We start from the raw sequence: 27,218 nt of genomic DNA, 5'->3' as shown, positions 1-27,218 counted from the left end.
ATTAGTGATATCGAAGATAGGAATCAAAAAATGACACAGAGGGAAGAAGAGAGACACTTGAGCATAAAGGAAAATGAAAGAGCTCTATGAGACCTATCTGACTCCATCAGAAAAAGCAATATTAGAATTATAGGCATTGCTGAGGAGGAAGAAAGGGAGCATGGAATGAAGAATCTATTAAAACAAGTAGTGGTTGAGAACTTCCCAAACCTATGAAATTAACTAGATCCTCAAATCCAAGAAGGAAACAGAACATCTAATTACCTCAATGTAAAGAGGCCCTCTTCAAGGCACTTGGTATTGAAAATGTCAAGAATTAATGACAAAAGGGGGAAAAATGGTGGCCGAATAGGCAGACCTGTCATGCACCTCCTTCCAGGGCCAGACTGAAAATACAATGAAATTGCAGAACATTCACCTGGAATTACCAACTGAGGTCCAGTTGAGGAGGAGACATATCAAGGAAGGACAGAAAACATCTGGAGACAGTTAGGTAGGTGAGGTTGTGAGAGGAGCTGACCCAACTTCCTGGGGTGGCAGGGACAAGAGTGAGGAGGGAGTTCTTGGTTAAGGGAGGGTCTGTTCCCTCAGAAGACAGAGGCACAGAACCAAGACAGGGCTCCACAGCCTGGAGCATCAGAGCCTAGACCAGTGGCCCATGGAACATCCAGCCATGAAAGTCTGCAAGGCTGTTGGCCTAGGCAGAGCCTGGAGCCAGTAGACTAAAGCCGTTCAGAGAGAAAGCTGCAGTTTCAGTTGTTTTGTTTTGGGTTTTCTTTAACCCAGAGCACAGGAATTTAATTTGCAGCTTCTTACCTGAGGCTTTGTGTGGGGAGGAACGTGCGGACTCGAGGTGCCTAAGGAGAGGCTGGGGTGGGAAGCATTGCTAAGGAGATGTGAAAAAACAGCATCTAGGAGTATTTGGTCATAGGCCCCCAAACCAAAATGGCCATTTTTCCGGAGAGGAGCTAGCCACTCCCTGTAGCCAACAGGGCAGGAAAAGAAAAAACAAAACAAAACACCATAGGTGATACAGCCTGTCCCACCCTCAGGAGCCCTGCATGTCAACACCCTGCATTTTGACCTTTTCAGAGGAAACCAAAGCAGAGGCCAAGCCTACGAGTTTGAACAGTCTTGGGAACCTCAGATTGGATTGGGGGAGGAGCTGCCCACCCCATGCTCCTAGGAACCAGACTGGTAATTTCCCCACAGGGGAGAGCAGATAAAAACTCCAGGTTTCCAACCAACCCCATACTGGTCTCCATACAAGGATCTCTGTCCAGCCTAGGACGAGTAATATTTTGGGCCACTCGCAGAGGAGTAGCTCTGGGTCAGGGAAATATACCACCCACATTTCCTGAAAGCTAAACAGCACATTCCCCGCCTAAAGCCCTTTCAGAAACAGATTACTGAGTGGTTAAGATTGACCGCTGGCTAGTAGGCAAAGGGGGACAGAGGCAATGCCTGGGGAATGAAGGTAAGTTTGCTGCCCAAGCCCTGGGCCCCATGCTGATAAACTGGTGGTCCGTGGAGTCTGAAAGGTTGGTGACAGCTGCTTTAGAGGGCAGATTGGCCCCTCCTACTTGCAGTCAAGTCCTGTGAAGACACCCAAAAGGTGGATCAGTGGATTACTTGGACCTTCAAACAAGTTGCTGAAAGCCAAGGAGGACAGTTCCTGACAGTGGTTAGCACCTAAGTACCTCACAGAAAGCCCAGAATTGGCAGACAAAACAGAAGGTCAGGATCCAAAGATAGCTCCCATGGGGCACTAAACTTGGCTGAAATGAATGCCACTTCACTTTTTTTTCTCTTTTCTTGTTGTTTTCTATTTCTGTTCTTTTAAAATTTATCTTCTTTATCTTTCTGCTTGATTGATGTATTATTCTAATCTCAATCGTTTCTGTCATATATCTAATTTTTCTCTTCCTTTTTCCCACTCAATCTTTTTTTTTTTAAATATTTATCTCTTTACCCTTTCCCCTGCTATTTCATCTTTTTTCCTTTTCTTATTTTTGGTCTATTTGCTTTCTCCTCTATTTCCCTTTTCAACATGTTTCTTTTCTTTCTTTTTCTTTATTTTGAACCATTTTCCTTCAAAATTTCCTCTAATTCTTTATTCTTTTTAAAAAATATATATTTTATTGATTTTTTTACAGAGAGGAAGGGAGAGTTAAAAACATTGATGAGAGAGAAACATCAATCAGCTGCCTCCTGCACACCCCCTACTAGGGATGTGCCCACAACCAAGGTACATGCCCTTGACCGGAATCAAACCTGGGACCCTTGAGTCCATTGGTCGATGCTCTACCCACTGAGCCAAACTGGTTAGGGCTAATTCTTTATTCTTATTTTCTTTATTTTACCTCTGCATCTACATAGTCCTTCCCCTGCCCTTTTTTGTTTGTCCTTTGTGTTGTTGTTGTTGTTGCCTGGCTGGTTGTTTTCTTTTGATTTCTCCTCATATTACTCCCTTTTATATCATTGTTGCTCTCTGTTCTCATTCCTAATTCTCTCTTCTCTGGTGGTTGCGTTTTTGGTGCAGTAGGGGTCCTGTGTATGTTCTTGTTTTGTTTCTTTTGTTTTGTGTTTTGTTGTGTTGTATTTTGTTATGTTTGGTCAGCACACCCACAATAGCTCACATGATGTGGTCAGGGGTGAGCCACATAGTGAGTCAGCCTGAGAGGAGACTCCATCCATGAACTGGACAATAATACTTCAGACCCAATTACAACAGGAAAACCTAAATAATCCCAGAACAGGCTTTCCTAGAGCACCGAGCTCAGGAGATACAAGAGAGTGCACCACTGGGTCCCACAAAACACCTCTAACATAAGACCACCCTACAATGTCTGGGTGACACAGCAGTTTGATCTAATACATAGAAGCAAAAACAAAGGGATAGCAAAAATGGGGTGACAAAGAACAACCCTCAAATGAAAGAAAAGGACAAATCTCAAGAAAAGAAACAAAATGAATTAGAGGCAGGCAATATATCAGATAAATAATTTAGAAATGGTAATAAGGGTGCTCAAACAATTCAGTAATAACTACAAGCAACTTAATGAGAATTATAAGGGACTTAATGAGAGCTACACCAACATGAAAAGAGAGCTTGAAACAATAAATAAGAATCCATTGGAAACGAGGAATGACAGCTGAAATAAAGAACACCCTAAAATGATTTAACAGTAAACTAAAAGAAACTGAGAACCTAATAAATGAAATACAAGACAAGGTAGAAAAAAACACCAATTCAGTGCAGCAAATGGAAAAAGAAAATAAAAAGTAGAACAGTCTAAGGGAGCTTTGGGACAACGTGAAATGTAATAACATTCTCATTATAAGGATACCAATAGGAGCAGCATCTGAGAAAGGAATAGAGAATCAGTTTGAAGAAATAATGGAAGAAAATTTCCCTAACCTGGTGAAGGAAAAAGTCACTCAAGTTCAGAAAACACAGAATCACAATCAAAACGAACCCCAAATGACCCACTCCTAGGCACATAATAATAAAAATGGCAAACACTGAAGACAAATAATCTTAAAGGCTGCAAGAGAGAGATAGAAAGTTACCTATAAGGAGCTCTCATTGGACTGTCAGCTGACTTCTCAATAGAAACACTTTAAGTCAGAAAGGAATGGCATGAGATCAACCAAAGGACTTGAATGCATGCATACAAGCATAACCAATGGACTCAAGACACTGGGGAGTGAAGGCATGTATGGGAGTGGGGTGGGGAGGCAATGGGAAGATATGGACACATGTAATACCTTAATCAATAAAAAAGTTAAAAAAAGAAGGGAATGGCATGAGGTATATAAAGTAATGAAAACCGAGGGACTGAAACCAAGACTACTCTATTCAGCAAGGCTATCATTCAAAATTGAAAGTGAAATAAATAACTTTGCAGACAAATAAAGACCAAAATAATTTATTAGCACCAAAAGAGCACTGCAAGATATGCTAAAGGGTCTGTTGTAAGAAGAAGAAATAGAGAGAAAGAGAAGAACACAGGCATAAAGAATAAGAATGACAATAAATAAGTACCTATCAATAATAAATGTAAATGGATTAAATGCTCCAATCAAAAGACATAGGGAAGCTGAATGTATAAGAAAATATGGACCCATATATATGTTTTCCACAAGAGACCAAACTCAGAACAAAGGACTCACATAAAATGAAAGTGAAGGGATGGAAAAAAAAATTCCAGGCAAATGGAAATTTACAAAAAGCTGGGGTAGCAATATTCATAACTGACAAAATAGTCTTCAAAGTGAAGGCCATAACAATAGACAATTAAGGCCATTTCATAATACTAAAGGGATCTATACAACAGAAGGCTATAACTCTGGTAAATACAGAAGCATTCAAATATATATATATATATATATATATATATATATATATATATATATATACTCTTGGAGAACTTTAAGGAAAAATTCAACAGCAATACAATCATAGTAGAGGACTTTAACACCCCACTAACATCACTGGATAGATCTTCCAGACAAAAAAAAATCAACAAGGAAACAGCAAACCTAAATGACACACTAGATCAGATGGAAATAATTGACATTTTCATAATATTTTCCAAAGCTACAGCATACACATTCTTCTCAAGTGCACATATGACATTTTCAAAGTCGGACCACATGTTAGGATACAAAAAAAGTCTCTACAACTTCAAGAGGACTGAAACCATATAAAGCATCTTCTTGAATCACAATAGCATGAAATTAGAAATCAATGACAATAAAAACACTCAAAAACTTTCAAATACACAAGGCTAAATAGCATATTATTAGACAATGAATGGGCTACAAATTAGATCAAGAAAGGAATAAAATACTACCTGGAAACTAATGGAAATAAACACACAACAGTGCAAAATCTATGGGACACAGTGAAAGAAGGCCTAAAAGAGAAGTTCATAGCACTACAAGCCTACCTAAAAAAATAAATAAATAAAAAACAAACCAAAACAAAACCAAACACACACACACACACACACACACACACACACACACACAAACAAAAAAAAAACACACAAAACAAAACAAAAAACACAACTTTTTGTAAATTATCTAACCCTACCAGTTAAAGAATTAGAAAGAGAACAACAAGAAAAGACCAGAGTAAATAGAAGGAATGAAATAATAAAGATCAGAGCGGAATAAAAGTCCTAGAGACCAAAAACACAAGGTAAAAAATCAATAAAACCAAGAAATCGTTAATTGAAAAGATAAACAAGATTGATGACCCTTTAGCCAGACTCATCAAGAAACAAAGGGAGAGGACTCAAATAAACAAAATCAGAAATGAAAGAGGTGAAGGAACAAAGGACCCCACAGAAATAAAAAGGATTGTTAAAAAATACTATGAACCAATATATTTCAACAAACTGGACAACCTGGATGAAATGGACATACTGGTATTCCTACAAAAATACAATCTTCCCAAACTCAAAATCAGAAAGAATCTGAAAAATTGAATAGGCCAATACCTATTGATGAAATTGAAGCAATAATCACAAACTCACAGCAAACAAAAGTCCTGGTTTGGATGGCTTCACAACGGAGGTTTAAAAAATCAACAGGAAAGAACACTTCCAAGCTCTTTTAATGAGGCCAGCATTACTCTAATTCCAAAACTAGATAAAGATACTACAAACAAATGACAAGTGCTGGTGATGATGTGGAGAAAAAGGAACTCTTGTGCACTGCTGGTGAAAATGCAGACTGGCGCAGCCACTGTGGAAAACAGTATGGAGCGTCCTCAAAAACTTAGAAATGGAAATCCCATTTGACCCAGTAATCCTACTTCTAGGAATATATCCCAAGAAATCAGAAACATCAGTCAGAAAGGATATTTGTACCTCTATGTTCATAGCAGCACAATTTACAATAGCTAAGATTTGGAAACAGACAAAGTGCCCATCAACAGATAAGTGAATTTAAAAACTGTGGTACATCTACACAATGGAATACTACACTGTTGTAAACAAAGAAAGAACTCCTACCATTTGCAACAGCATGGATGGAACTGGAGAGCATTATGCTAATCGAAATAAGGCAGTCAGAGAAAGATAAATATCACATGATCTCACTCATTTGTAGAATATAATGAACAACATAAACTGATGAACAAAAATAGATCCAGAGACATATAAACATCAAAAAGACTGTCCAACCTCAGAGAGAAGGCAGAGGAAGACGGGATGAGGGTAAGAGATCAACCAAAGGACTTGTATACATGCATATAAGCATAACCAATGGACACAGACAGTAGGAGGGTGAGGGCATGTGCTGGGGGGAGGATGGGAGCGGCTGGGGAGAGGTCAATGGGGGGAAAAGGAGACATATGTAATACTTTAAACAATAAAAAATTTAAATTAAAAAATAAATACATAGCTGGAGGGAATGAGGAGGTCATCTGAGGCATAGGAACCACAAGTTTTAAATTTGAGGAACTGCAAGAGGACCAAAGATAGAATGCAAAGAGAAAAAGGGAATTTGTTATAAAGTGAGGTTTCAAGAATATTTATTGTGTTTTCTAATAATGAAATTTGTACCTGTTCATTGGACTATATCTTTGTCATTTCTGTGTATCTCTCTATATATTCATGCATTTTCTTTTACACAATTAGAACCATACTGTATACAGAGCATTGTTTCATGATTCTGTTTTTCCAATTAAGTCTATAGGTTGAATATTTTTCCTAAATTATTAAATATTCTTAGAAAATAAAATAAAATATTCTTAGAAAATAAAATAAAAGTTTGCACATGTGAAAAAAAAGACACTACAAAGAAAGAGAACTACAGGCCAATACCACTGATAAATATAGATACTAAAATCCTAAACAAAATATTAGCAAATTGGATCCAGCAATACATTAAAAAGATCACACTCCATGACCAAGTGGGATTTATTATGCAGATGCAAAGCTAGTACAATATTCACAAATCTATAAATGTGATATAGCACATAAACGGATTGGAAGAAAAATCAAATGATTACATCAATTGATGCAGAAAAAGTATTTGACAAAACCCAACACCCATTTTTGATAAAAAAAAAAAACTCTCAGCAAAGTGGGATTAGAGGGATCATAGCTCAATATGATGAAAGCCATGTATGAAAAAACTACAGCCAACATCACACTGAAGGGGTAAAACTAAATGCATTTCTCTTAAGAACAGGAACAAGACAGTGAAAGTTCACTTTCACCATTCTTATTCAATATAGTACTGGACGTCCTAGCCATGGCAATCAGACAAGAAGAATAAATAAATGGCATCAAAATTGGAAAGGAGGAAGTAAAACTGTCATTATTCACAGATGGCATGACATTGTACATATAAAACCCTAAAGACTCCACCAAAAAACTACTAGATTTAATAAATGAATTTGGCAATGTATCAGAGTACAAAATTAACACCCAGAAATCAATGGCATTTTTATACACTAATAATGAACTCTCAGAAAGAGAAACTAAAAAAAAAAAAAATCCCGCTTATCATTGCAACAAAAAAATTAAGGTATTTTGGCATAAAGTTAACTAAGGAGGTAAAAGACCTATACTTGAAAAACTATAGGATGTTGAAAAAAGAAACAGAGGAAGATATAAACAAGTGGAAGAATATACCATGTTCATGGATTAGTAGAATCAACATCATGAAAATGTCCATATTACCCAGAGCAATCTACAGAATCAATGCAATCCATATTAAAATACCACTGGCATATTTCATAGACCTAAAACAAACAATCTAAAAATATATATGGAATCAAATAAGACCCCAAATAGCTGTAGCAATCTTGAGAGAGAAGAACAAAGTTGGAGGGAATCACACTACCATAAATCAAGTTATACTACAAAGCCACTGTACTCAAAACAGCCTGGTACTGGTACAAGAGCAGGCATATAGGTCAATAGAATGAAACAGAGAATCCAGAAATTGACCCAAACCATTATGCTCAATTAATATTTGACAAAGGAGGCAAGAGTATACAACTGTAGTAAAGACACATTTTTTCGATAAATGGTTCTGGGAAAATTGGACAGATACATGCAAAAAATGAAACTAGACCACAACTTAAACTATACACAAGACTAAACTAAAAATAGATAAAAGACTTAAATGTAAGTTATGAAACCATTAAACTCTTGGAAGAAACCATAGGCAGCAAAATATCAGACATCTAACATAGCAATATGTTTACTGATACATCTCCTAGGGTAAAGGAAACTAAGGATAAAATAAACAAATAGGATTACATCAAAACAAAAACTGCACAGCAAAAGAAACCATAAACAAAATGAAAAAAGAGCCCATTGCATGGGAGAACACATTTGCCTATGATACATCCAATAAGGTGTTAATTTCCAAAATATATAAGGAACTCATACAACTTAACAAAAGGAAGACAAAAATAACAATTAAAAAATGGACAAAGGACCAATATAGATATTCTCCAAAGTGGACATACAGAAGGCCAAGAGACATATGGGAAAATGTTCAAAGGCTCTAATCATTAGAGAGATGCAAATTAAAGTGATAAGGAGGTATCACATTACAACTTCTAGTATCAGAATGCTATCATCAACAAATCAACAAACAACAATCCTTGGAAAGGATGTGGAGAAAAGGGAACCCTAGCACATTGCTGGTGGTAACATAGACTGTTGCAGCCATTATGGAATACAGTATGGAATTTCCTCAAAAATTAAACATGGAATTGCCATTTAACCTAGTGATCCCACCTCTAGGAATATATATATTAAGCAACCAGAAATACCAATCAGAAAGAATACTAGTATATGCACCCCTATCTTTATAGCAGCACAGTTTGCAATAGCTAAGATTTAGAAAGAGCCCACTTGACAGATGAGTGATTAAAAAAAGCTGTTGCATATTAACATGATTAAATTCTATGCAGCAGTAAAAAAAGAGAAAAAAAAGAACTCTTACCATTTGCAACAGCATGCATGGACCTGGAGAGCATTATGCTAAGCAAAATAAGCCAGTCAGAGAAAGATATATATCACATGATCTCACTCATTTGTGGAATATAATGACCAACATAAACTGATGAACAAAAGTAGATACAGAGACAGAGAAGCATCAAACAGACTGTCAAACTTCAGATGGAAGGCAGTGAAGCAGGTAGGGGGTTAGAGATCAACCAAAGGACTTGTATGCATGCATATAAGCATAACCAATGGACACAGACACTAGGGGGGGTGAGGGCATGTGATTGGGTGGTGGCCTGGGAGAGGTCAATGGGGGGAAAAAGAGACATATGTAATACTTTAAACAATAAAGAATTTAAAAAAATATGTTTTCTCTTAAAAAAAAGAAGAAAATATTTAAATCAAGAAGGGGGGATAGTAGAATATCATGTAAGGAAAAGTAACCTGTAAGTAAATTACATCTATAAAATTAATACTTTAGAAAATTAATTGTAAGGCTAAAAGCAAGACACCCATGAAAAACACACAAGGTGTCAAAACAAGCCATTGGAAAATCATTTGGGCAAAAAATGAAATAGGATCCCAAGTCAAATTTATAGAAAATATTCTTTTATTAATTTTTGGTCGAGAATATGTTTTTATATCTCCAGAAAACAACTGTGAGACCATGTGGATTCCAGCAACAGAGAGGAATCGACAGGACTACTCCAGTCATGAACACAGAAGAGAAGCAGTTCAGAGATGGAAGACGCCGATGTTGCCTTGCCATACTAGCAGTTAGCAGCTGTGCGTCACTGCAGGTTGCCCAGGACCAAACCAGAGAGAGTCGGACCTGCATTACCACCATTTGTCCACCATCCATAACTGAAATGTCATTGCTGACATGTACACATAAGGAACTGTTTGACATTGAAATTGGGTCTCAAAAGAACTGTTGGCCCAGAAAGAAACTCACTACAGACTGATTATTTGCCTGTCAGCATAACCATTATTGCTTTTCTCATTTTCAGTTCTTGTAAGTGTATTTCTAATAGCACATGATCTCACTCATCTAGGGCAAATAATGAACAACATAGACTGATGAACAAGAACAGACCCAGAAACAAGGAGGCATGAATCAGATTGTCGGGCCTCAGAGGGAGGGTAGGGGAGGGTGGAGGTAAAGGGGAGAGATCAAACAAAGGACTTGTGTGCATGCATATGAGCCTAACCAGTGGTTAAGGACACAGGGGGGTGGGGGCATGTGTGGGGAGGGGTGTGGGATGGGAATGGGGGGGATGAGGACAAATATGTGATACCTTAATCAATAAAGAAATTTAAAAAAAAAAAAGAAAGTTAAAAAAGAAGAAGCCGAAACCGGTTTGGCTCAGTGGATAGAGCGTCGGCCTGCGGACTCAAGGGTCCCAGGTTCGATTCCGGTCAAGGGCATGTACCTTAGTTGCGGGCACATCCCCAGTAGGGAGTGTGCAAGAGGCAGCTGATCGATGTTTCTCTCTCATCGATGTTTCTAACTCTCTATCCCTCTCTCTTTCTCTCTGTAAAAAATCAATAAAATATATTTTAAAAAGAAGAAGAAGAAGAAGAAGAAGAAAATGCCCTCTGATATTTGCAATTAAAGTCATAGTGTGGGGAGAAAGAAAAGCGGTGGTACATTAACATGATGCAATTCTATGCAGCAGTAAGAGAGAGAGAGAGAGAGAGAGAGAGAGAGAGAGAGAGAGAGAGAACTCTTACCATTTGCAACAGCATGCATGGACCTGGAGAGCATTATGCTAAGTGAAATAAATGAGTTGTAGAAAGATAAATATCATATGATGTCACTCATTTGTGGAATATAATGAACAACATAAACTGATGAACTAAAATATATCCAGAGACATAGAAGCATTAAACAGACCGTCGAGCCTCAGAGGGAAGCCAAGGTGGTGGTGGTAAGAAATTAACCAAAGGACTTGTATGCATGCATATAAGCATAATCAAAGGACACAGACAATGGGGGTGGGGGGTGGGCAAGGACATGTGCTGGGGGGGGCGGTAGGAGAGAATATGGGGGAAAAAGAGGCATATGTAATACTTTCAACAATAAAGAATTAAAAACAACAACAAGAAAAAATAAACTGATGAACAAAATAAAACCAGAGACATAGAAGTATGTGACAGACTGACGAATTTCAGAGGGAAGGTGGGAGTGGAGGATGGGGAGTGATTAACTGGCATACTTATATGCATGGACACAGACAATAGAGTGGTGAAGACCTAGAAGGGGCGACTGTGCAGTGTAGAGGGTCAATGGGAAAAATAAATAAACAAACAAATAAAGGGGATATTTGTAATACTTTAAACAATAAAGATAAATTTAAAAAAGAATTAATGACAAATAAGAAATTCTCAAAGCAGCCAGGGAAAAGAAGGAAGTGACGTACAAAAGAAAACCCATCAGACTTCCATCTGACTTCTTAGCAGAAACTCTACAAGCCAGAAGAGAGTAGAACCAAAAGTGTGAAAGAAAATAATTACCAGCACAATTATCCTTTAAATATGAAGGAGAAATAAAGACATTTCCAGGCATGCAGAAGCTGAGGGATTTTACCACCAGGAAACTTCCATTGAAGGATGTACTCAAGGGAGTTATTCTACTTGAAACAAAGAACATCAGGTCACAACACTACAAGTAAAATAACAAAAAATCTTACAGCATAAACAGGGATAATTTATGACAAAAACATAAAAGGGAAGGGAGTAAAGGCCTGAACTGGCAAAAGAAGATGAAGATCAAATGCACTCAAAAGAAAAAATCTATGGTATATACTAGTATGTAACTTCATTTTTTATACCCTAATGGTAACCACAAACAAAAATCCACAAACCAGGACAAATAGCTTAAAAAGAGAGGAAGGAAGTATGGAATACCACCAAACAAAAACAACAGACAGAAACACAAAGGAAAATAACCAATGGAGTCACAGAGCTACCAGAAAATAAAAGATAAAATGGCTATAGGAAATCCACATACATCAATAATTACCCTAAATGTAAATGGTCTGAATTCACCAATAAAGAGGCACAGAACATTAGAGTGGTCAAAAAGCAAAATCCAACCATATGTTGTGTACAAGTGACACATCTAAACTGCAAAGACAAATGTAGATTCAAAGTAAAAGCATAGAAAATTATTCTCCAAGCAAATAACATCCATAGAAAAGTAGGTGTAGCCATACTTATATTTGAAAAAAATAGAATTCAAGATAATGAGACAAAGATGGACATTTTATAGAGATATAAGGGGAAACTACATCAAGAAAACAGCACTTCTTATTATACATGCACTCATTCAGGGAACACCGAAATATATAAAACAACTACTCACAGAACTAAAGGGAGAAACAGATCAAAACACAGTCATAATTGGGGACCTTAATACTCCATTGACAGTTCTAGATAGATCAACCAAACAGAAAATCAATAAAGAAATATTAGCCTTAACTGAAATACTAGGTGAAATAGACATAATGAACATTCCAGAACCTTTCATCCCAGCACATCAGATTATTCATTTTTCTCTAGTGCACATGGAACATTCTCAAGGATAGACCATATGTTGGGTCACAAAACGAGCATCAACAAATTCAAGAAGATTGAAATTATACCAAGCATATTCTCTGATCACGATGTCTTTAAATTAGAAATCAACTGCAAAAAGGAAGTGAAGAAACCCACAAATATGTGGAGATAAAACAACATACTACTAAAAATGACTTGGTCAAAGAAGAAATAAAAGATGAGAGCAAAAGATATGCAGAGACAAATAAGAATGATAATACAACAAAGTAAAATCTCTGGGATCCAGTAATAAGAGGGAATTTTATAACATTGCATGCCTATCTGAAGAAACCAGAGAAATCCCAAGAAAACAACCTAATATTACATCTTAAAAAGCTAGAAAAAGAAGAATAGAAGCAACTGAAAGTCAGCATAATTATATGAAATAGAGAAGAAAAAATCAATACAACAAAGAGCTGGTTCTTTGAAAAGAGTAATGCAATTGACAAAGACCTGATTAGACTCCCTAAAAAAGGGGGGGGGGAAAGACCCATATAAACAAAATCAGAAATAAGAGAGGAGAAGTCATCCCTGGACTAAATCATAAAGAATTGGAAAATCTGAATAGACCAATCAGCAGTAGGAAATTAATGTAAACAACAAAAACCTTCCAGAAAACAGAAGTCCAAGACCAGATGGTTTGACCAGTGAATTCTTCCAAATGTTCAAACAAGATTTAAAACCTATCCTTCTCAAACTCTTCTAAATAATTGAAGAAGAGGCAATACTTCTTAACATATCCTATGAGGCCAATATAACTCTGATACCAAAACCTGGCAAAGATAACACACAAAAAAAGAAAATTACAGACCAATATCTCTGATGAACACAGATGCAAAAACCCTAAACAAAATGCTAGCAAATCTAGTGCAATAGTACATCTAAAAAATAAAAGAAGATCAAGTGGGGTTCATTCCAAGGGAACAAGGATTGTTCAACATACACAAATCCATCAACTTAATACACCACATAGACAAAAGGAAAGATAAAAATCATACGATATTATCAATAGATGAAGAAAAAGCATTTGATAAGATACAACATCCATTTATTATTAAAACACTCAATAACATATGAATAGAAGGAAAGTACCTCAACATAATAAAGGCCATCTATGATAAACCCTCAGCTAATATCATAACCACTGGTGAAAAACTGAAACCTTTTCCTCTAAGATCAGGAATAAGACAAGAATGTCTACTCTCACCACTATTATTCAACATGGTGCTGGAAGTCCTAGCCAGAGCAATAAGGCAAGAGAAAGAATAAAAGGGAAAGAAGAAGTCAAATGGTCACTTTTTACGGATGAAATGATTCTGTATACAGAAAACCCTAAAGGCTCCACCAAAAAACTATTAGAAACAATAAACAAATACAGTCAAGTTGCAGGATACAAAACCAATCTGCAAAAATCCATTGCTTTCTTATATAATAGCAACCTGTCAGAAAAAAATAAAAAATCCAATTTCTTTTGCAATAGCAACCAAAAGAATAATAAAAAAAAACTACAAATAAACTTAACAAAGAATGTGAAAGCCCTATATACTGAAAATTACCAAGCATTATTAAAAGAGATTTAAAAAGACTCAACAAAATGGAAAAGTATTCCATGCTCATGGATTGGAAGAATCAACATAGTTAAAATGGCCATATTACCCAAAGCAATATACAGATTTAATGCAATCCCCATCAAAATCCCAATGTTATTTTTTAAAGAATAGAATGAGAAATCATCAGATTTGTATGGAACCACAAAAGACACAAAATAGTCAAATCAATCCTGAGAAAAAAAGAACAAAGCTGGAGCTATGCTACCTGACTTAAAATTATACTACAGAGCCATGATAATCAAAACAGCATGGTATTGGCATAGAAACAGACACATGGATCAATGGAACAGAATAGAGAGCCCAGCTATAAAACCACCTGTATATGGAAAGGTAATTTTTGACAAAGGAGCCAGAAATACACAGTGGAGTAGAGGCAGTCTTTTCAATAAATGGTGCTGGGAAAACTGGAAAGCCACATGCAAATGAATGAAACTGGATTACAGTCTGTCCCCATGTACAAAAATTAATTCAAATGGGTCAAAGACCTGAAACAATAAGTTACATAGAAGAAAATATAGGTACCAAACTTATGGACCTTGGTCATAGAGAACATTTTTTGAACTTGACCCCAAAGGCAAGAGAAGTAAAGGCAAAAATAAATGAATGGGACTATATCAAACTAAAGATTCTGCACAGCAAAACAAATTGACAACAAAACAATCAACCAAATGGGACATTTTTGCAAACAGTTGCTCTTACAAAGGTTTAATTTCCAAAATATATGGATAACTCATAAAACTCAACACCAAACAAACTATCCAATCAAAAAGTTGGCAGAGGACCTAAAAATACACCTCTCCCAAGAAGACATATGAACAGCCAATAGATATATGAAAAGATGTTCAACCTCACTGGCAATTAGGGAAATGCAAATCAAAACTACAATGAGATACCATGTTACACCTTATAGCATGGCCATTATCAACAAGACAAGCAATTACAAGTGTTGGAGAGGTTTTGAAAAAGGGAATTCTCATTCACTGCTGGTGGGAACGTAGACTGGTACAACCACTATGGAAAGCAGTTTGGTGATTCCTTTGAAATTAAGAATAGAGCTACCTTATGAGACAGCAATCCCTCTCCTGGTATATAACCAAAAAAAATCTAAATCATGTATTCGCAAAGATTCTCTAGGTTCATTGCAGCATTATTCATGGTGTGCAAGACATGGAAACAACCAAAGTGTCCCATGATAGAGGACTGGATAAAGAAGATGTGCTACATATACACAATGGAATACTACTCAACCATAAGAAAGGATGAAATAGTGCCATTTGCAACAACATGGATGGACCTTGAGAACATTATGCTAAGTGAAATAAGTCAGTCAGAAAAAGCTAAGAATCATATGATTTCACTCATATGTGGCATATAAAACTGAAATTTGTGAATACCAATAGCAGTGTGGTGATTGCCAGAGTGAAGGAGTGGGGGAAGTAGGGGTCCTAATATATGGTGACAGGAGATTTGACTTTGGGTGGTGGTCACATGGTGCAATATAAAGGTCTTGTAATATAGAAACCCACACTGAAACTTATGTTCATGTTGACCAATGTCACCCCAATTAATTCAATAAATAAATATTTTTTAAAAGAAATCACTATTTTGATGGTTGTTATAATACACATTTATTAGCGCTTTGCATTGTTAAAATGACCTACTTTGTGTGAAGGTAGATAATTTACTTTTTGAAGATAGAACATTCACATTTTATTAACTCTGTATTAAGCTGGAAAAGAGAGAAGCCAAGTGATTTGCATGTGAACAACCCTCTTCTTAAAAGGAAAAGTATATACTATGAGCACACATGATAAAACATTCCAGCAGAGAAAAAAACCTTCCAGGGTAACAGTTCCAAACATTTCCAATGACAAAGGAGGTCTTTTAAGGTCCCCTTGTACATAAATGTGCTTGAATTTTAATAACCGCACATGGTAGTGGTTGGGGGGTTAATGACAAAGTTAATTTAAATATGGTGACAATTTAAATCAGTCCTTTTCAATAACTCACAACAGCATCCCATGGGTTTAAAAATGATTATAGAGTATATGCCAGACATCTCTGGTTAGTGTGCAAACATTTCTAGTTAGTAGAAAGGAGTGAGTGATAACTCCAATTCTTGGAGGTCTGCAGCTGGACACCATTGTTCCTAAAATATATTGCCACTCAACTTAAGGAGGTCAACAGAGAACCATTTTCTTCTTCACTGGGTGGTGGGGGAATGATCTTACAGTACCACCCCAGAATGAAATTTCTAAATTCTGTTTTGTTTCTTGAGTGCTATTCCTCACCCTGAAAACTTGACTTATTAACCATAGAGTTTAGGTAATTAAAATAAGAAGCTGACTGATAAGACATTAAACCAGTATGTATAATGCAGATGTCTAAGAAGGATGATATTCCCAGGGCTCTAGAAAGCAGGCTAATCAGGCTTTAATCAGGAATTCATCATTCAGAGAGAGAGAATTAATTCAGAATGGGAGATAGAAAGAGAGAGAGCAGAAGCACAGGTAGAATCTCAAAAATCTTTCTGAATGAACCTCTCCTTGGTAGGGGGAAAACCCTGAAACCCCCTCAGACAAAAGTGTATGCTGCAGTAGACTCTAGGTAGGAAATTTTCTGATAACCTGCGACAAAGATGCAGCTGCATACTTCTCTGGGATACAAAACTGGCTTAAACCAACACTGTTTTAGACCTCCGTGGCCTAATAATTTCCAGAGAAACGGCCATGCACACAAGGTGGCAAGGAGTGAGAAATTCCCTCAAGCAGGCTTATGAGGCAGACACACCTTCTTAGCAGGTTAGGAGTCTAGTCTGATAGCATGTGTTATGTGCTGGGAAAGGTGGGATTGGGGTGTTTCTGAATTCCCAGCTCTGTACAAATCTCTGCTTCTATGAAGTGCCTTTTTTCTGAAAAAGAGAGAAAAGGCTCAAAATGTTACTCGTTTAATTACAGTATATAGTTGACAATTCTTAGCTCCTCTCCATTTGTAAAGATGTTGATAGATAATATAGTCTCCTAGAAGGCAGAACTTGGAGAAATATGGCCATAGAGGGATAATATATACTTCCCTTATCTTCTTCCTAATTTTTACAAACTTGGGTCCAAATTCAGTCAAACAGTGAGGCAAGGATGGTGACAGAACTACAGGATCACATACTAAGAAGCAAACACTTGATGCCTAAAATAGATATCCGTGAAAAAGAATTACCCACAGTTCACCAGTAACCATTCCAAATTTATAGTTTTACCCTATTAGTCAATAGTGATAGCATATGTTCTCTTCAAATAGCTTTTCAATGTCTGCTGTAGTTTTCCCAGTGTTCATAGGCAAGTTAAAACTTACTGGTAAGTTTAAACAAAAAGAATCCATAGAAGAGAACTGAGTGGGTTTACATTGTTGAGGAAGCTTTGTGACAACAAATGAAGTGATTGGAACAATTATTAAGTGAAATAAGGACTCAAGATTAGATACTAGTATTGTATCTATGTTAAATTTCCTGCATTTGGTCACAGTACTGTGGCTATGTAAGAGAATGCCTTTGTTCTTTAGAAATACACACCAAAGTATTTAAGAAAAGAGGGGTGAAAGAAAGAGAATGATAAAGCAAGCTTGGCAAAATGTTAATAGGTGAATCTGGGTGAAGGATACAAAGGAATTCCTTGTACTATTATTTTAAAAATATGTTTGTATTGATTTTAGAGAAGATGTGAGGAGAGAGAGAGAAACAATGATGTGAGAGAGAAACATCATTCAGCTGCCTCCTGCATGCCCCCTACCGGGGATCAAGCCTGCAACCCAGGCATGTGCCCTGACCAGCGACCATTTGGTGCATGGATGACACTCAACCAACTGAGCAACACTGGCCAGGGCTGCTTAAACTATTTTTATGATCTTCTATTAATTACCTTAAAATTATTTCAAAATAAAACATTTATAAACACTGAATGATGTAATTTTAGGTTGATGTACTTAAACACTATACTTGTAGACATTCAGTTTTTTCAAGGGATTGATTTAACACCAAGAGATCTCTTTTAAAAGATGCATCCTATAGTTAAATCTTTCCAAATTGTAAGGCCACTTTTAGAAGGAAAGGAATTCTTGAAATAACCCATATTTGTCTCATAACTGATGATTTTTCCAACCATGGGTCATCACTTACATATGATTATTTGTTTATGTTAATATCAAGTCACCCCTTTGGTATTTTATATTTCTGAATCATCACACTATTTATATTTGTCTAGAAGAGATGTCTATTACCTTAACTTCTTTTGTGTCACACACAGCAATCGACAGATAGCTGAGCCGAATCTTAGGAAACAGCAATGCAGCTTTAACAAATAGAGTAAATGCTTATAAAAAACAATCCTAGGAGATTCTGTGGACTGTTGGTCTTACAAGACAGAATCTTAGAACACTCAAGTTTCTCATCATACAGAAAGAATTTCCAGGTGAGGTTACAAAACCATAGATAATCACAACAAAATAATTTTCAAATTCCTGTTTTTAAAACATTCCCTGAAGTAAAAAAGCCATAAAAGGACTATATAAGGAATGCAAAGAAAGGGGAAATTGCAAAAGTAATTTATTAAATGAAGAAACATAAACAACATTTATTAGCATCAATGGCTGCAGAGAAGCAGCCTATAACATTCACATCCACAATTTACTGGCTGAGAAGTACTGACACATTCACACATTAACATTAGCACTAATTTTCCAAGGTGGTTTCCAAGGAAATGCAGCATTTTCCCATTTACAAGGCTGAAAAGATTAAACCCACATTCAAGCACTCAAGTTGTAAATTACCAAAAGAGATTGTCATGTCTCTTATGAAATATGATAGATACAAAAATGATTCTCATCTGCCATCAAAAACAATTTCTCAGACTGCAGTGGGTCTTTTCCCTCCAAGAACTATGTGTTTGGATGAGAATTTTTGTAAGTAACTAATGGTAAGAGATGGGCAAGGGCTGAGTTTTCTCCAAAAGTAAAGGCAATTTACACTCTTGCCCTTTCATAAGGTCAAATGCCAACATATTCACTAGAGACACTCATGTGGATGATATTGTTTCTTTTCTAACAGTAAAACAATAATAATAACCTGTTTATGGATTTGAATAACTATAATAAAAACTCCTTCAATATACATAGCACTTTAAAAATATTTTCACACCTATAATTTAATTTGATCTTTCCAACAACCTTGTGAGGTAGGCTGGGCAAGTATATCATCCAAATTTGGTAGGTAAGGAAACTGAGGCATAAAGCAGTTGTAGGGCTTAACAGGGAGATGCCAATCTCTATACTGCACAGTCTCCAGTAATGAAGAAAGTCTAAATATGTTTGATGATCTTATTTCAATATATTTTGAGGAAATACTTCACTTCTAACCAGCAAAATTATAGTAATTCAATTGGAGCAGCTGTCATGACAAGTTGTAGCATATAATTAATTAGACAAAACATTGAGTTTTTAAAATTGGAATTCTAACTGAAAACCACATTTTAACTCTCAACATGTGAGGGAATTTGCTGGTTTGTTTGTCTTTAGGTCAACCTAGATCTGCAGTATGAACTATAATTTTACCATTTCAGTTCACCATGACAAATTTTCACCATGCAGAAAAAAAAATAGTGGTTTTCCTCCCCCAAAATGAATGGACACACATGGCCCCAAAGCAAGGGTATCTGTGTATTAAGGCTTAAAGATGACAAAATTTCCAATTTAGTTACCAAACCTCTTTGTCCTTATATAAGTGGCTTATAATTGGGCTTTGGGAATGTGACAGGCCATCACTGTTAGTTTGATTTGAGTTCACTCAAAATGCTTACCTATTTTCTACATTAAAATGTGTTTGAAGACAAGCTTCCAAACCAAGGCTGGGAAGTACCAGTCTTTCCATCCCTGTCTAATTCTGACAACTACTCCTGCTCAAACTAACCATTTTTAACTTGTCCCCTCATAGTCTGGCCGTTAGAATATGGATGGGTCAGAAAGTACAGCCAAATATTTAGACTGTCAACCCTGACTGACCTATAATGTCCAGCCTACGTAATGACAGGCTACCTGCTTCTAGGTATTCCATTATTAAGGTTCTTATGGTGGAAATAATGGCATCCAATCCAGGCATTTTCCCAAGACAACTGAGGATATCCTACACAATCCTTTTATGAAGCAAATAGGATTCAGAAATTATACTGAAGATAGGAGAGTATAGAAGGATAAAATTGGAGATCTTGTACAAATTAAATAATAATAACACCAAATCAAAATGCATTCAGTTAAAGATAAGTATCTTATGGTCCTTTCATCACTTTCTATAATTTAAGTTTCTGAAGTCAACATCTAACTTGGAAAAGTTAGGGGAAAAAAACCTTTTTGTTTCAACTAATAAAAAATGAAATGTCCTATATACCTGTGCTAGATGAAAGATTTCTGTAGAGTTTTCTAGAAAAACTTAACCGAAGTAACTTTTTTTTTTTAAACTTAACCAAAGTAACTCTTGTCTTCAACTTTCTTAACAGGCAAGGGAGAAGTGGAGTAAAGACTATGAGTTTTATTTTCTTCTTTCTTAAGAAGGTAAATCCTAGCAAATTCTACTAGAAATTCCGCAGAATTGTAGGACAGGACTACACCTTGAAGAGGTTTAAGCCTACCTTCTTTCTGATTCACATCTTCAACCTTCCCAAGAAGTTAAGAATTCTGCTTATAAAATCCTACATCATTTTGATGTTTTAACAACCCTCTTGTTCCAGAACTTCAATATATTGAAGGAATACATAACTTTCTTAAAAGTCTAGGGCTTCCATAATGAAATTTAGAACTCAATGTTGTATCCATGGATCTTTGGGTATAAAGTCTCCAAATCTAGACTTTTAAATCAATTAGAGATAGCAGTCCAAGGTGGCTACAGTTGGTTATATAAAAAGAGCCCTAATGAAATGAAAATTAAACACTAGTCTATTCAAAAATCAAACTTGAACAGCCCTCTCTGAAAGCTCTGACAGTAATGATGTTGCCAACGGCAAAACCCAGTAACTTTATATGATCATCAAGCCAGCTCTTGGATGAAAACTATGCTCAGGAATAATAAAACATTAGGCTACACAGACTAGAAGTCCAGAAAACTAGAAAATAAGAAAGCCCCTGTCCCCTTTATACCTGATAAATCTAACCAGCTCAACTCAGATATCATGGGTACTTTGTCAGTGTAAAAAATAAAGCACACACACACAGTAATGCCGGGGTGAACATGGTTGACTGTGAATGGTGGTGCCTTAGACTGTTCCTCTAACACTCAGAAGTTTCCCTAGCTTCTCTTCATAGTTCTCACACACCCAAGAGTTCTCTAAATGGGAGCAATTCACAAGGAGGTGAGAATTAACTTCCTGCTTTGTTAACTGTGCAGGGCTCATCACTTGTATGAAGAACAGTAATCAACTCAAAAAACTATATGTCTTTGGCTCAAGAGACTCAGGTCCTATTAAGCAGAGCAGAGATCATCAGCATTCAAGATCTGGCTAGGCATAGAACTTATTTTACTACTAGAAGGTGTCTCATCTCTGTCTCCTGATGACCTTACATCTGTCTTTCCTACAGAATCTGAGGATTTCTGCCACCGACAGTGACAACAAATACATTTTAGCCACCGCTGAAAGCTTTCAGAAACACTGGAGGAAAAGAGCTTTTTGCAAGGGTGGAAGAACTGATAGAATACCAACATGAATAGAATGGCTGTGCAGTACCCAATGAGCAACTTCAAAATCAATAGAGGTGCACACACATACATATAGATGTCAGTCTTGTAAAGATACCACATAAGGAGGAGGAAGGCATTCTCAATGAATCTCAGAATGTAGTACACCAGTAGCCGGTACCAGTTCTGAGACTTGCTGATAAGGTCGGGACTGTTGATTTTCAGCTGCACAGCTGACCAGCAAAACATGTTGATACCGGCATAAAGTAAGGTGAGGAAGCACAGCACGATGGTGGTGCCCACTCGACTGAGGGCCTTCTCGATGTTTTCAGGAAATGGGGAACCACTGCACCAGAAGAGGATCCAGGGGTATAAGAAGAAACTGAAGAAGTTGATGAGTATTACCAGTACCACCCAGGCCTTCAGGACAGAGGTAAAGAGGACCAGGACAATGACTCGAGTAGCAATCTCAAAGCTCCTCCAGAGAAAGATGCAGACATAGGCCAGAGGCTTCACTTTTACATCGTATTCATCATACTTGATCTTGATGGCTAGGATGTTGCAGCGCAAGGCTCCATACACAATGGACAATAGAGATAGTAACATGCAGACACCTGGGGAGAGATGAGAAAGAGCATTGTCAAGTCTCACCTCCACCAAGAATCCTACTATGGAAAACATGCGTCAGCCCTCTACCCATGGTGATAGCTGACTAATAATTTTCCCTTTACTGGCTGTCTTCTCTTTTCTGTTTCCTTTCCCTTCTCCCATGCTCCTTCCACCTTCCACCAAATATACATGCACTCAAATCCTTGTCTCAGGATCTGCTTCAGGGTCAACTCAAACTAAAACACCTTTCTGACCCTGTTGCTCTGCCTGAATCCATAGAGCCCATTACATGGTATGTTTTGTTTCTTCAATTGGCTTCTAAGTTCCTGGGGAGTCAATAGTGGCAATGCCTGATATTTCTTCTTGATCTCAACATATGCCAGTAGAAGGTACACAACAGAAGGAGATCAACAATAAATAGCTCTATCTGCAGGACCTTTTATATTTACATACTATTCTTTACTCTTCAGTTATATTCTTAAATTCTACAGATTGCTAAAGAAATGAGAACCTCACTGTTAACTGAGTCAATCTACCTTGGGCTGAAAGACCTGTGTTTTAAGAAGTCTCAAATCTAAGCTTTATTTTTATTTCTTAAAATGACTTATGGCTAATGGGTTTATCCAGGTTTATACAAAGCAGCAGAAGAAGATGTGGTTCATCTAAGTGGAGCACTGTGCTGTATTTGATAGCACGACACTGTTGGCTGTGAGTTCTACTATCTAAGAAATGTGCTGCCAACTCAAGAGCACAAACTTTGAGGTCAAAAAATAAATATAATCACTTAACACAGGCTGCCACCAAGTCCAAATACTTGAACAAAGAAGGCCAGGAGTCAGGGCTTGGAGTTAGGAACCAAGAATCTGGCTCTGGTTTTAGCTTTGTCTTGCCAGGCCACACTGGGGAAATGGCAATCTTTCTGGGTTCTGTTTTCTGACCCATAAAATTGAGGTAACACCTTCCATGACTGCTTCTTAAAATGCAATGCCATTGTAATATAATTTCCTCTTCCTAAATGTATAATTTTAAATGTATGGGAATAAAGGTTGTCATTTTTTTCTGAATCAATGGAGAAAAATCTATATTTTGGTGGCCATAAAAACTCTGAAGCCTTGGTACTTATTTGCCTGGGAGAAGCTCTATTTTATGCAAAACATCAATATTTCTTGGTCTTTGACACTGATTTAAGTGATCAATAACATTCACTGAAAAGACTGCTGTCTACTAATCAAATTTAAAAGATAGAATACTATCACAAGAATAGACTGGGAGGTAATTGGACTGATTTATTTTTCTTGAGAGGCTAATTCAGTGAAATATTGTAAAGTAGTACATATATTGTATGCTTACAAATTTCTATACCATAAGAATCTAGTATTGAATCCTTTTCTTTTAGTCCTTATGATTTTCCACTATAAGAAAAATATTTCAAATGCAGATGAGCTAAGCATAAATAATTAAAATATAAATTATGAATTCTACACATACAGTATTTATATTGTTTATATTTATGGTACTTAACTCCAAATTATTTATTGCTTCTAACAATGTAATGATCCAAACAATTTTTAAGCATCTATCCATTTTTCTCTTGTTAGATCGATTATTTCCAAATTATATCTTTTTCTCTATCAAGAGAGTTACCAAATTACTACCCAATTGAAATAATCTTGAAGTTATTGACTTAAATTATCACTCCCAGTATTGGGTGCTCACTGCAAAATATCACAGATAGAAAGGGGGGGCAGGAAGAGATACGCTTGGGAGACAAGAAGCTTGTAGAAAATGTTTGGAATGTACATTTCTACTTGTAGAACTAAGCTGTTATCTAATGAATGGCTAGGATGATGCTCACACAAATACCTACTTACTCAGATTTAAGTGAAGAAAAGTTCCCTGATACCATTTCCCAACTTTATCTTCCAATAGTAAACACAAAAGGAGACCAGCTGAAAGACCCACCTATACAAGTGGCACTTCATAGCAGTCTAATATTCCCTAATAATCATATTCTCATTTTCTGTGAGTGTGTGTGTGGGGGGGGGTGGATTTTGCTGTTTTCATCTTTTATTAGAATGTAATACATCGCTTTAGGTAAAGCTAAAAGGAAGGCTTTGGCAATATTCCAAACCCTTGCCACACTTATAAAAATTCTTTCCACACAATTCCAGCCAAATGAACTCTTTCCAAATGAATTCTCTTCATATTTCTCAGAGAAATTAATTTGTATTAGGCATTAATTTGCTCACTTCCTGACTTGATACCAAAAACTTAATCTCCATGTTAAGTGATTAAAACAATTTCTTCCCCTGAATTTCTTTTTTTTTAATTTTTATTTTTTAAAAATAAGTCTTTATTGTTCAAATTATTACAGTTGTTCCTCTTTTTTCCCCCCATAGCTCCCCTCCACCCGGTTCCCACCTCACCACATGCCCTTACCACCCCCCACTGTCCTCATCCATAGGTGTACGATTTTTGTCCAGTCTCTTCCCGCACCTCCACACCCCTTTCCCCCTGAGAATTGTCAGTCCACTCCCTTTCTATGCCCCTGATTCTATTATATTCCAAGTTTATTCTGTTCATCATATTTATTATTCACTTGTTGATAGATATGTATTTGTTGTTCATAGTTTTTATCTTTACCTTTCTCTTCTTCCTCTTCTTAAAGAATACCTTTCAGCACTTCATATAATACTGGTTTGGTGGTGATGAACTCCTTTAGCTTTTTCTTATCTGTGAAGCTCATTATCTGCCCTTCAATTCTGAATGATAGCTTTGCTGGGTAGAGTAATCTTGGTTGTAGGTTCCTGCTATTCATCACTTTGAATATTTCTTGTCATATGCAGGCCATAGTTTCTGTTGAGAAATCAGCTGACAATCGTATGGGTGCTCCATTGTAGGTAACTAACTGTTTTTCTCTTGCTGCTTTTAATATTCTCTCTTTGTATTTTTCCCTTGGCATTTTAATTATGATGTGTCTTGGTGTGGTCCTCTTTGGATTCCTCTTGTTTGGGGTTCTCTGCACTTCCTGGACTTGTAAGTCTATTTCTTTCACCAGGTTAGGGAAGTTTTCTGTCATTATTTCTGCAAATAGGTTTTCAATATCTTGCTCTCTCTCTTCTTCTGGCACCCCAATAATTCGGATGTTAGTACACTTGAAGTTGTCCCAGAGGGTCCTTACACTATCTTCATATTTTTGGATTCTTTTTTTCTTTTTGCTTTTCCAGTTGGGTGTTTTTTGCTTCTTTGTATTTCAAGTCTTTGACTTGATTCTTGCGATCCTCAAGTCTGCTATTGGATCTCTGTATAATATTTTTTATTTCAGTCAGTGTATGCTTAATTTCTAGTTGGTCTTTTTTCATATCCTCGAGGGTCTCACTAAATTTATCAGCCTTTTCTAGAAAATTCTTGAAAAAACTTATAACTGTGGTTTTGAACTCTATATCCAGCAGTTTGCTTTCCTCCATTTCATTCATTTGTGACCTGTTTCTTTGTCTCCGCATTTTGGCTGCTTCCCTGAGTTGATAGAGTGGCTTTGTGTGCTAGGTGTCCTATAGGGCCCAGTGGTTCAGCCTCCCCAGTTACCTGAGGTGGACACTCTTGGTGCACTCCTTTGTGGTCTGTGTGCACAGTTTTGTCGTAATTAAGCCTTAATTGTTGTTGGTTCCGCACTGGGAGGAATTGACCTCCAGGCCAATTGGCTGTGAGGATCAGCTGTGTCTACGATGGGAGAACTTTTGTGCTGGAGACACCCTTATGAGGCAAGACTTGCTTCAGTGGGGCTTGGGTGTTCACTGAGTCTGCCCCCTGAGTGTGTCCCTTATGGATCTGAGGAGTTGTAATCTGGATGGTCCTACTCTGACCCCTGGGTACACTGGCTCTTGGATCTCCAAGGAGATGCTAATTTAGCCTCTGCCTGAGGCCACCCAGCAGGAGCTATGGAGATATCTGCAGATTCCTTTTCTTTGTTTGGGTTTTGGAGGTGCCCAGGTGAGGCCAAGCTGTGAAGCAATGCAAACTGCTCTGGGGCCTTGGGCCTTCTTTTGGAAGTTCTGGCGCTCTCTGACCCAGCTACAGTTTGTTAGGTAATTTTAGATTGCAAAGGGTCAAGCCATTCATATGCAAAAGCTTCTGTGCACAGCTTGGGTGGGGCAGGGTCTCAGGTAATCAACAGGGTGGAGCAAACAGCTATGACTGATCCTCAGCCCTGCCCTAAGAGGCCCCCGAGTCTCAGTGTCCCTCGGTAATAGCTGCAAGCACCTCTGAGAGAAAGCAGCCCTCGAGTTCTGACCAAAGCCAGACAGTCCAATTTCTCTCCGTGTGAGTCTGTGTCCCCAGAGTCTCACCCGGAACTAGAGTTCAGAGCAGTCGGGAGCTTGTGTCTCCCTCTCAATTAAAAAAGACACCCGCGTCCTCAGTTGCCAGCCCTTTCTGTGTGCGTGCCTCCGTATCTCTGCACTTTATTTCCGCACCTCCTCTGAGTCTCAGTGTGCTTTTTTCTTTCCTTCTAGTTGTAGAATTTCCACTCAGCCAGCCTTCCTGTGTTTCTGGATGATGTCCATTTTGTCTTTTAGTTGTAGTTTTGAAGTGGTTGTGGGAGGCAACAATTTCAGGTGTTTACCTATGCCACCATCTTATCTTCCCCTGGATTTCTTAGGAAGAAATTTTAGTTGTAGGACAAAAGGAACACTTTCTCTGTCGCTTTGG

At 37.2% G+C, this 27,218-nt stretch overlaps 2 protein-coding genes across 2 annotated transcripts in view; both read right to left on the bottom strand.

Moving 5' to 3' along the window:
• Positions 1 to 27,218, bottom strand: part of CYBB (cytochrome b-245 beta chain) — a 154,504-nt gene that overhangs the window by 89,858 nt on the left and 37,428 nt on the right. The window lies entirely within an intron of this gene.
• The window catches only part of XK (X-linked Kx blood group antigen, Kell and VPS13A binding protein), a 122,897-nt gene continuing 114,450 nt past the window's right edge, over positions 18,772 to 27,218 (bottom strand). The window contains exon 3 of the mRNA XM_079765541.1: positions 18,772 to 22,516. Within this exon, the coding sequence (XP_079621667.1) occupies positions 21,690 to 22,516 (827 nt within the window). The 3' untranslated portion in view covers positions 18,772 to 21,689. The remainder of the gene's footprint in view (positions 22,517 to 27,218) is intronic.

The sequence above is a fragment of the Cnephaeus nilssonii genome (assembly GCF_951640355.1).
Source record: "Cnephaeus nilssonii genome assembly, chromosome: X".
NCBI lineage: Eukaryota > Metazoa > Chordata > Mammalia > Chiroptera > Vespertilionidae > Cnephaeus > Cnephaeus nilssonii.
This window is presented reverse-complemented; position numbering and strand designations above follow the sequence as displayed.